Genomic DNA, 11202 nt, shown 5'->3' with positions numbered 1-11202 from the left:
CCTGTGCATTGTGGGTAAATCTTTTGTGGTAAGGTGAACAGAAGAAGAAATTAAGAGCGGAGAGACAGAAATCAATGGCGGTTGATTGGAGACATTTACCCTGCAGGAGTGAAGAGGCTGGCCCATCTGGGCTGCAGAGCACGGGGCTTCACGGTGTGTGTGTGTGTGTGTGCGTGTGTGTGTGTGTGTGTGTGTGTGAGAGATGGGGAGGAGTTGCACTGTTTGTAAGGGGAACAATAAACACTCTTCAGAGATATAGAAGATCTATTTTCCCATGATGTCCTTGTGCCTGGCAGGGTATAGAATTCTAAATGTGTGTGTGTTTGTGCTTGCGTGTGTGTGTGTGTGTGTGTGTGTGTGAGAGATAATTTTTGTGTGTGTGTGTATGTGTCCAGGTTTCATCTAGTAGCCGATCAGCAGGCCTGAGAATCCAATCTGGTCAGAGAGAGCAGGCTGTACATCATCTGACAGAGATGGACACTATCAGCGCTTTATCAGAGACCACACACACACACACACACACACAAAACATTTTCACAAATATGCACACAAAGACACACACACATACGTCTGCACAGGATATTATCTAACAATGACTGCATGCGTGAATAGAGACAGGCACGCACACACACACACACACACACACACACACTATTATCTATCAATGACTTCATGCATGAATAGACACACACACACACACACACACAAACGGTCTCTCTGTTTGGTGACAGTGATTGATGGTCATTATTATGTTAGTGGTCCTGGGGGGGAGGCAACATGCTTAAAACATGCTAACAGATGCCAGCAGCTGGTACATACCATGTTGTTTTGTAATAGCTCCTTGTTCCACCACATATCAGAATGCAATGCTTCCCTCACCACCCACCGAGTATGGAATTGTTCCTATTTTTTTTAAATTTGTATCAAGTTGTTGTTTGTTTGAATGCTTCAAACCAACAACCCACATGTTGGGATATGCGGTAAAGACCTCATCTGAAATCTTGAAACACTTCACTATGTTTAACAGTGTATACACAAACCATTTCTCCATTTCAGGAATTTAAATACTATTTCACTATTTAAGGAAATCCCTTCCAAATGCAGTCTAAATAAATGGGCTGTTGGTTTGAGCCCAGACCGCCGATGTTAGCCATTAACATCGGCCGGTTAATTTGGCGGGTGACATGAGTATATCAACCGTGTTCATTTTCATCCACGCTGACAGAGAGTGATCGTCCAATGACTTGTTGGCACAAAAAAAGAAAAACAAAGATGAAGGTGCTTAAATCACTATCGCGTGTAGCAAGGCATCCGTCATGGGGTGACATTGGTGGCCCACGCTTCCATCACCTCTCTTTTGTAACCGCTGTGCCAACATTCAACCCTTGATTAAGGAGTCAAGCGTCCATTCCCGGGTTGATTGAGTGCGTACCATCGACCAGATATTGAAACGCTTTGGACATCAATCACTAGCTGATGAAGTGAAGCCTCTACTGCCAGGAGATTCGATGTTGACCGTGTCAAAATCCTTCACTTGCCGTGCAGGGCAGGTGGCGAGGCACAAAGGGATTCAGGGAAGTTTGAATGTACAGGTGAGTGTCATCGGCATAGTGTTGAATGGTAGCCCATGCATTGGTGAGCGTCTATAGGGGACAAGAGTGGAAACAGGAGTGGGCCAAGGTATGACCCTTGTGGAACACCACAGGTCATATCAGAGAATAGCAAGGCGAGGAGAGCAGAAGGTTTGAAACTAACTGGTTACACATTTATTAACCATTAATTAACATATGTTAATTTAGTAATGAGCATTATTATGTAGCATATAGGTCAGGGTAAATTAACCAATCTTACATATTGTGACTATAACCCTAACACTATTTAATAATGTATAAATTAAAACCTTAGTCGACACCATTACCTTTGTTAACTTAAATTCAAAACAACTTTATTAATACCACTGGGAGTAGTTATGAGCAGCCTGAACACATAAAACCATAGTAACGTACGACAACATGAACACCAGTAGTAAATGATTACTAGACCATGATTTAACTGTTTATCTGCTACGTAATTATTATTGCTACATTAAATAATGTTAATTCATGGTTAATTAATGTACCCCTAATTAATGTTCCTCTTTGTCTAGCTGTGTGTTATTCAAACCCAGTTCCTGTCAACCATGGATAAAATCCTGAATTCAGGCATTGTTTACTCCCAACCAAGTGAGAGCGGGTGCTTTCAGGATAGCGCAGTGAAGAAGTGCACATATACAACAACCTACACACACGGGGCCAATCAGTTACAGTGCGTTAACACAACCAGGAACAACAGGTCATGGTTTCTGTCTACAGACGGAATGCACCATGGGACGGCCTCTACAAACACACAGAGGAAGAGAGAGGATGAGAATCTTATGGGAAATAAATCACAGATGGCCTGTGTCGTTTTGTTTGGGATAGGGAGCAGGCCAATTCCCTTAAGTGTGTATCTATGCGTGTGTGTTCTCCTTTATACTTGTAAAAAGGTATCATATGAGTCTATAGGCCTACTTATGCAGTCCAACTGTAGCCACACACACACACTAAGTAGGAGGTAACGATTTGCAACATGAGCTTTTACTTTTCAATCTGGTCAGATAAGAGGAATAAGTGCATTTACCACACACACACACACACACACACACACACACACACACACACACACACACACACAACCAGTCCATTCCTTGCTGTGTGGCTACAGTTCCGTTAAAACACTAATTAAGGAGAATAGAGATGTGCTGAGGCAGCATGATGAAATATGTCATCAGGGACCAGGGATTAGTGAGGGTTTCCATCCACGTCCAGCTCTGCTTGGTACGCACTCATCTACTAATCATTAGGCCAGCCTGCCTGGTCCAACATTGAATTAATGACCATTTCTTTAAGAGGCCATTTGAATTATGTATTGTTTGTAGGCCTGGGCAATAAAACAATGAATTATTGTATTGTGATAAGACTTTTGATCAATATCAATATAAAACATATTCAATATATTTAGATAAGAGACTGGACCACCGAATCGAGCAGCTGGGTTTGTTACACAAACACGGTTCCATACTTATTTACAATATTTGAGTGTTTTTCATTGTTGTATCGACATTGGACAGTATTTATCAATGAAGAACAGTGGAAGGTCATATTAAGTGTTAAACAGAAGTGTTTAAATTCAACATGGTAATTCCTAGTCTTTTTAGGTCATTAAAATTATCAATAGTTATCTATATCGATCAAGTTATATTGTGATATGTCTTTCAGCCATATCGCTCAGGCCTAATTGTTTGTGAGGAATAGTAGTGTAAGTTATTATAATAAGTTATTTTTTGAGAAGGAATATTTCCCCGCAGAAAATCTTTGTTACTAGCTGAACAACGTCTCTGAATAACTTTTCCTGGTCTTTCCCACGAGAGCATTTTTCTGTTTGCGTTTCATTCTTAGGACATCACTACTGAGAATAAAAAGATACAAAAGTATATTACGTGTTTCACACTTTATTCATAGAAAAGCACTGAGATTTCAACACAAATCAATATAAAATGGTAGTAGCGTTACATAAATAGTAATAAATTCTCGCTTTATAGACAGTGTTGCTCAAAGGAGTCGCAAGAAGAGTCGCTCAAGAACAAAAAACGCGTTGATGGTGAGCTTTCATACTTGTGGCAACAAATACTGGAAATACCTTATTTTATATAATCAGTAGCACAAAGAGGCAACAAACACTTTCAACTTTTCCCTTAAGTTAAGACAAAATACAAACGGAAAGTATGGGGTATTGGAAGAGAGATGGAGAACAGTTGGTAAAGGGGCGCAAGTTTGATTTATTTTTCCTAAAAAATGAACAAATTAGAAACCAAAGCGAACAGCAAACGATTGGTACACTGGTAATACACGGAGCGATGGAGGGAAGGAAGAGAGGGAGTGAGAAGTGGACTAGAGAGAGAGAGTTTAAGGCAGTAGGGAGAAGGGGGTGAAGTCCTTTCATTATGTGATGCCGTATTTGAATCGGTGGCTGTCAAATACAGTAGAGGCTGTTTGAAGGGACTGGGTAAGAATTATACAGAAGAAAAGAGTGAAATTATAATTTTTTAATAAATCTTTGATCCTTATTAAGCAGATCAATCAGTAAAACCCAACCTTGGACCTTTGCGCTTTTTGGGGATTTTTTGGGGAAGGGGAGAAAAGCAGTGGAACTGGACTTTAAAATAAAAAATAATGAACCCGGCTTCAGAAAATACATGGGCCCAGTAGCACCCCAACCTACCAACAAGCATGAGAGCTGGCATGCTATAGCAGGATGTCATGTAGCATAGCCCTAGCGTTAATGGGGTAGCGTGCTCATGGGCTAAATGCGAGCGCAGGTGAAGAGGGGATATGCGTAGCAAAAATCTGGCAGAAGAATATAAGACGACGGAATACAATCATGTGCTTGCCTCGCAAGCAGACGAGAACCAATCATAACAGATTGTGATGGCTGTTCGGGAGGAGACTGTTTCCTTTTTCTCATTGTTTCGCCCTACCAATGTTCTCTCTTAGCTCCTCTGTTCTATCTTTTTTTCTCTCAACACTGTGTCCGAGCGAGACACGGTTGACCTAGAGAAGACACTGGAGGCTTGAGTCCTGATTGAAAACAAATAATAATTGTATTAATAATATCGTAAAAAACGAATTTAAAACAAGAAAACAACTTTGTACATTGATCGATCAAAAAGGCTTTTTCCACAGTTTTCAAACTCCACCCCTCCCCATCGTTGAAGTGTTATAGCGTTAAGCTAACTAGCTACAGCGCATTATTTCATAGACTTGTGTCCATCTTTTTAAGTAGTGGTTGTAGGTTTTAGTCCCTTCCCTCTTTCCAGTCAATGTGTGTGTGAGTGTTTGTGTTTAAGGGGGACAACGGCCATATTGGAGTGATTCTGCATAGTAAAAAGGTTTTCTGTATGGTTCCCAAATAAACACTGTCCTCATTCAAACCATAAAAACTCCACAAATAACAAGTTCCCTCCTTAGAAAACGTTGACTTTTCTATATTTCTGTTTTTTTTTTTTACCAAAACTGAAATTCCAAAAAAAAAAAAAACGGTACAAATAATAGTAATAAACCGTTAGTTAACCAGTAAATAGTAGTTATAATAATAATACTAATAATAATAATAGTAGAGAAAACATAACACAGGAGAAATGTACACAGAAGCACCTGAGAAATGCATTGAAGCCTTTGCGCATTACAAAAAACATCGCCACATTCCCCGCCAGAATTCAACAGAAAAATAAAAAATAAAACAAATTCAAGTAATCCCTCCCCGTCCCCCTCAGGATACAGACATAACACAAAGCCAAAATAATAACGTACTGATCATAAATAATTATAACTTTACAATTTTTTGAATTGACACTTTCAGTATTTACAATATTTTTTAAATGCTTAATGCTACTACATTTTTTTTCATTTTGTTTCTTTAAGTGATTTTCCCTGAGAACTGAGTTTAGTCTCTCTCTCTCTTTGTTTACTACTGTCCTTTGCTTGGTTCCTCTTCCCTCATTCTTATTTCTGTCCTTCTTTCCACAAAAAAAAAGTGGTGACCTTTGAACCCGAGGGGCGGTTGAAGGTTATTCTCATGGAATGTAAAAAAAACAACTTTAACCTTTCTATAAAATTCCCTTTCCCTGACCTTCATTTCCATAGCCATTTTCCTCCCCAAAAAAACGCAAACAAACGAAAAGAAACCGAAATAAACAATCGAGAGGTTGTTCCGATCGAACGCTAATCCCAATCGAACGCTAATCCCGTTGGTTCTGCGGTGTTCCACTCGGCGGATTCTGGAAGTCAATGTTAAAGGAACGGACAGAGCGCAATGGGGGGAGAGGTATACGTGTGAAGTGCTCGCGCATCGACATGCAGTCCTACCGCTAAAAAGATTCAAGCTCTCGCTGTACTTTACACTGCCGTTAGCTAAAAGAAACGGACAAAACCGAACCAAAAACAAAAAGGAACTGAAAAAGGGGACTCTCATCCTCCACCGGGAAAACAAACATGACGCACAAAGGGTGAGTGTGTCCGTCCAGTATGCGTTTTTTTTTTTTGCGTTAATGTGTGTTAAGAGAGCAGAAGCATTCACCAAAACCAACCAATCACAGCAGGGGTTTGGTCCCCTCCCAGGACTCTGTTGTCACTGTACCCTGGCAGGCCTCCTGCAGTTCCCAAAGCTTCACGTTGCCCGGTAACCACAGCGATTCCCGCCAGTAAGCAATCTGGCTAATATTGCTAAGAGACTAAATCCTGTTCAAGGAGGTTGGAGCTGAATCACTGGAGGTTTAGAAGAAGATGAAATAAGGCTTTGGCCACAGGCAACTATATAGGGATAGTGGTGATGGTCACGTGACTCACCGCTCAACACACACACACACACACACACACACACACACACACACACACACACACACACACACACACACACACACACACACACACACACACACACACACACACACACACACACACACACACACACACACAGTGGTGAAGAGGCTAGGTAAAGATGCCTTTCATTATCATAAGGTATACACTTCATACACCTCGCCTTGAGTTGTGTACTCTGCAGTAGCCGGACATAAAAAGACCCCCAGAGGGGGCTTCTCCTAGGCCCCCCAAGGCGGTGAGACGCCTTGGGCGTCACGCCCCGCCCCGTGTGTGTGTGCCGACTCACAGAAGTAGGAGAGGCGCTCGTTAACAGCGGCTTAACTTCAGTCCACACACACCCGTTGGTACCCGATTCTACTGCGAGCGCTCACACACACACACACACACACACACACACACACACACACACACACACACACACACACACACACACACACACACACACACACACACACACACACACACACACACACACACACACACACACACACACAGTATGATAACACTGGGAGTTTGCGGCATCCATGTTGGTACGTGTCTGCTGTTCTTGGTCTTGATAAATCTCTCCCATCTCTTCCACGTTCCCTGGCCCCTTCCCTGGTCCCTTCCCTGGGGAGGGGGGGGGGGGAATGTTTTGTTGTTGTTTCTTTGAAAATAGCCTCCCTCCCACGTCCTTTAAATCTCCTCCACAGAACCGCGGTGGACCGCTCGTCCACATGGGACCAGCCGACCGACCCGCCGGACCGGAGGGCTCGGCGTCCAGGAGCCCCGAGGTCCAGGAGCCCCGAGCAGAACCACAAACAAAAAACCAAAACCGAAAAAAAAATACTTAAATAGAAACCAAAAGTTGACGAAAGGTCCCGGTTGTCCAAAGAGGAGGGGGAGGGGGGGGGGGAAGGTTTGGTGTGGGGGGGGGGGGGGATATCTGATGAGGTCACAGAAAGCTCACGGACAGCGCGGAGGAGCGGGGAGGGCGGCGGCGGGGGCGGGGGGGGGGGCGCGGCGGCGGCGGCGCGGCTCAGCCGAAGCGCTCGCGCACCAGCATCATGAGTTTTTTCTTGCCCTTGTAGATCTGCTTGAGGTTGTCTATGAACTGGGCGAACTGGATGTGGCCGTCCTGCGCCAGCAGGAACGTCTCGCGCGCCTTGCTCAGGAACTCGATGAACTCGCCGTAGTGCCGCGGGCTGATGTGCGTGAGGCGCGAGTGCGTGGTGTTGATGTACGCCGAGATGGTGGCGTCCAGCAGCTGCCGCAGCGGCGCCTTGTCCGTCGACATCAGCTTGCCCGAGTTGCGGCGGCCGGGGATGCCCGCCAGGCCCGGCGCCGTCATGGTGCACCGCCGCAGGATGTCCGAGAGCACCGTGGCGCAGTGCACGCTCTTCACCACCAGCGGGATGATGGCCGCCAGCTCGTTCTTGCCCAGCGAGTGGCTGAGCGCGCACGCCCACAGCACGTCGTTGATGGCCGGGTGCGTGTCCTGGTTGTAGGCCAGGTTGAGGTGCGTCATGGCCAGCGACGCCAGCTTGAAGGAGCGCAGCGGGTAGCCGCGGTGCTCCATGTAGCGGGCGATGGTGAACAGCTGCGAGTAGGTCATGCCGGTGGAGGCCGCGTCGATCACGATCTGGTACGCCGTCTCGAAGGCGATGTGGTCCTTCTCGCAGAGCGTCAGTGCCGAGAGGGCGCAGTTCTGCGGGTCCTTCATGGCGCACTGCAGCGCCAGCGTGCGCGCGCAGCTCGCCAGCTCCTCCCGCTGCGGGTAGTCCAGGCTGAGGCGCAGGATGGTGTTGTGGGACATGACGGTGGCCGCCACGATGCTGGTGGCCTCCGTGGGCGTGAAGAGCGTGTACCAGCTCTGCAGGATGCTGATCAGCGCCCGCAGGCCTGGGAGGGAGGGGATCAGAGAGGTCAGAGAGGAGAGTAGCGAGGGGGAGTAGGCGTGTGTGGGTGTGGGGTGTGTGGGTGTGTGGGTTGGGGGGGGGTTGGTTGGATGGTCGGGTGTCTGGATGGGGGAGAGGGTCGGCGCATGCTGGGTTTGTAGGGCGAAACGTACGCCGGGTAAGTGGAGAAGAGAAATTTAAAACAAAAAAGGAGGGGAAATTACCACACAGAAGAAGCAAAGAAAATAATAGAAAGTAGTAAAATGGAAAGGAAATGACAAAAGAACAAGAGATAGAAGAGATTGACTGAAAATAACTGAAATGAATGAAGAGAATTGGAGAGGAGAGAAGGGCCTTGAGGAACACGGCCCGGAGGGCGACAGGAAGTGGTTTGGTTCGCTACGTACCGACTTCGGTGGCACAGGTGACTAACCAGCGGACCATCTCCCTCCGTCTCCAGTTCAGGGTGGACAGGGTCATCCTCATGACCTACACGCCACACACACACACACACACACACACACACACACACACACACACACACACACACACACACACACACACACACACACACACACACACACACACACACACACACACACACACACACACACACACACACAGACAGAAGAGGAAGAGTTACACACTTATTCCGAGCGACAGCAGTAGCTACCTCGACGTTCAAAGCGACACTGGTCCAATTCGTCACGGTCTTTCTTCAAAACCCAAACCTGAAAGGGCTTCAGAGGCCCATAATAAAATACGTTTGAAAAGAAAGTCTCTTTTTATAATTAAAAGCCTCTGTCAAAGTATTTTGTTGAAAAACAACAGCTTTCTAGTCCGTGCGAGGCTTGCCCCACATACATCCATCTCAATTAGCCACTGCTGTGAAAAAAAGCCCATGGATATGTACTTTGTGAAACCGCATAAAAGCCCAAATGCCGCCTCGAAAAATTCTTCCAGTGGTACCCACTGACCCAAAAGCCTTAATTATGTGGTGGCCGGTTTAAACTAACTGAGGAAAAGGCAGCAAATTTGCACCCAGGGTTTAAAAGGGATGTTGTGGCCACTTGTTAGCGAGAAATTACAAGTCTGGGGACACAGTTGCTAGTGATTTGTTAAGTGACTGAAGCCAACAGATTTTTTTGTGTGGTGGCATGATTTCGGAGAATTGCCAGTGGGATTATATGTAATCAACGCTTCGCTAGAGCACGCATTTCTGTCTCTCGGTTGATGCGTTGGCATGAAAAAAAACACGGAAAAGTAAGTGTGAATATTTACAGTGTGTTTTTTTTTTACCCTGCCTCCTGGTTTTACTTCAATTATTTTCGTTGATGGTGTCACTTTTGAGATTTGTTTAGAAAAATTAAAGATATATATTTAGGATCAAACTTGATGTCTTTAGAGTGCATCCTTAGTGCCTCTGAATTGGGCCACACTATAAATTCTTCTGTATGAAAGCACAATGCTGACATTACTTTGTACACGGCAAATCAGCATTCCACACACACACACACACACACACACACACACACACACACACAGTACCTGCAGTCCCAGCTCCAGGGCCACATTGAGCAGGGTGATGTCGGGGGGGTGGTCCCCGGGCGTGGCGATCTTGAAGGCGTCCTGGGCCAGCTTGAAGATCAGCGAGGACGAGTGGATGTTCTTCTGCACCGCCTCCAGCACCGTGCGCAGCCGCAGCATGTCACCTGGGGGGGCGCAACAGTGCCTGTGCTTTGAGTCTGTTTGCGTGTATGTGTGCGTGTGAAAGCAGGCACATGTGCATGTCTGCTGCATCTGCTAAATGACCAAATAGTAACAGCAGTATTGGCTCATGCATGTGTGTGTGCCCATGTGTGAAATTGCCCATATGTGCTTTCCTGTGGGTGTGGAAGCGTGAGAGGGTGAATGTAGCGGCGTGTTGGTGAAAAAAGGGACTTTGATGCAAGATAAGATTTATCATATGTCAAAGCCGTTGGAGTGAAAGCTTCTGCCAAATAGCAGTGGACTGTGTGTGTGTGTGTGTGTGTGTGTATCAAAGCACATGTTTGAAGTAATATGTGTGTGCGCATGCCTGTGCACGTGTGTGTGTGTGTGTGTGTGTGTGTGTGTGTGTGTGTGTGTGTGTGTGTGTGTGTGTGTGTGTGTGTGTGTGTGTGTGTGTGTGTGTCCGTGCGTGCGTGTGTTACGCTACCTTTAGCGGCGGTCAGCATGGTGGAGGCCAGCTCACACTGCTGGGACTCCAGGTGCCCCAGGGTGAACCAGCGGGGGTACCTGCTGGGCACCATGGAGATCCCGTGGTGGGGGTGGCCCACGTCCCCCGAGCCGCCCGACGACTCCAGCACCGGCAGCCTATTGGTCGAGGGGAGCAGAGTGGCGTTTGAGTGTCGTCCGTGTTGCTTGGACGCCTTTTCCTTTCACTGGTTTAACAGTTTGGTCTTTTCACGTTAATGAGAACCGAACCATGTGGAACTACGACGACCAAATGAAAGCCAAACGGAAATAAGAAAACAGTTTGCCAGAAAACAGTTTGCCAAAAAAAACAACACACAGCCAGACCAGTTCATTATTCACATAGCAGCCTTCAAACACACACCATTTTCAGAGTGCTTTTCAAAGGAAGAACCCGCATTTAAAAAAAAGGCAATCATTAAAAAAGATATGAAAGAAAGAAAAACACATTGTACACATTTCCAAGAACGGGCGTGTCGAGTCACGCCCCACTAACGAGCAGCTGAGCAGCAGACGGCCGCGCTCTCTGCCGGCCCCCGACCGGCTAGCTCTGAACACATGAACCAGCCGCCTCTAACCCGGAGACGGCTTGTAGCGGCTGATCACACTCACGCCGGGTGGTATAACAGGTCACC

At 46.2% G+C, this 11202-nt stretch overlaps 1 protein-coding gene across 1 annotated transcript; it reads right to left on the bottom strand.

Moving 5' to 3' along the window:
• Positions 1-7405: 7405 nt before the first annotated feature.
• Positions 7406-10966, bottom strand: LOC311360610 (zinc finger SWIM domain-containing protein 5-like). The gene is made up of 4 exons (XM_084480710.1): positions 10530-10966; positions 9881-10044; positions 8740-8821; positions 7406-8336 (listed from the first exon to the last, which is right to left on the bottom strand). The coding sequence occupies exons 1-4, from the start codon at positions 10621-10623 to the stop codon at positions 7474-7476; spliced, it is 1203 nt and encodes a 400-aa protein (XP_084336836.1). The 5' UTR covers positions 10624-10966; the 3' UTR covers positions 7406-7473.
• Between the last annotated feature and the right edge of the window lie 236 nt (positions 10967-11202).

The sequence above is a fragment of the Micromesistius poutassou genome (assembly GCF_964030765.1).
Source record: "Micromesistius poutassou genome assembly, chromosome: 16".
NCBI lineage: Eukaryota > Metazoa > Chordata > Actinopteri > Gadiformes > Gadidae > Micromesistius > Micromesistius poutassou.
Note: the sequence above shows the minus strand (reverse complement) of the source record. Positions and strands in the feature narration are given on the sequence as shown.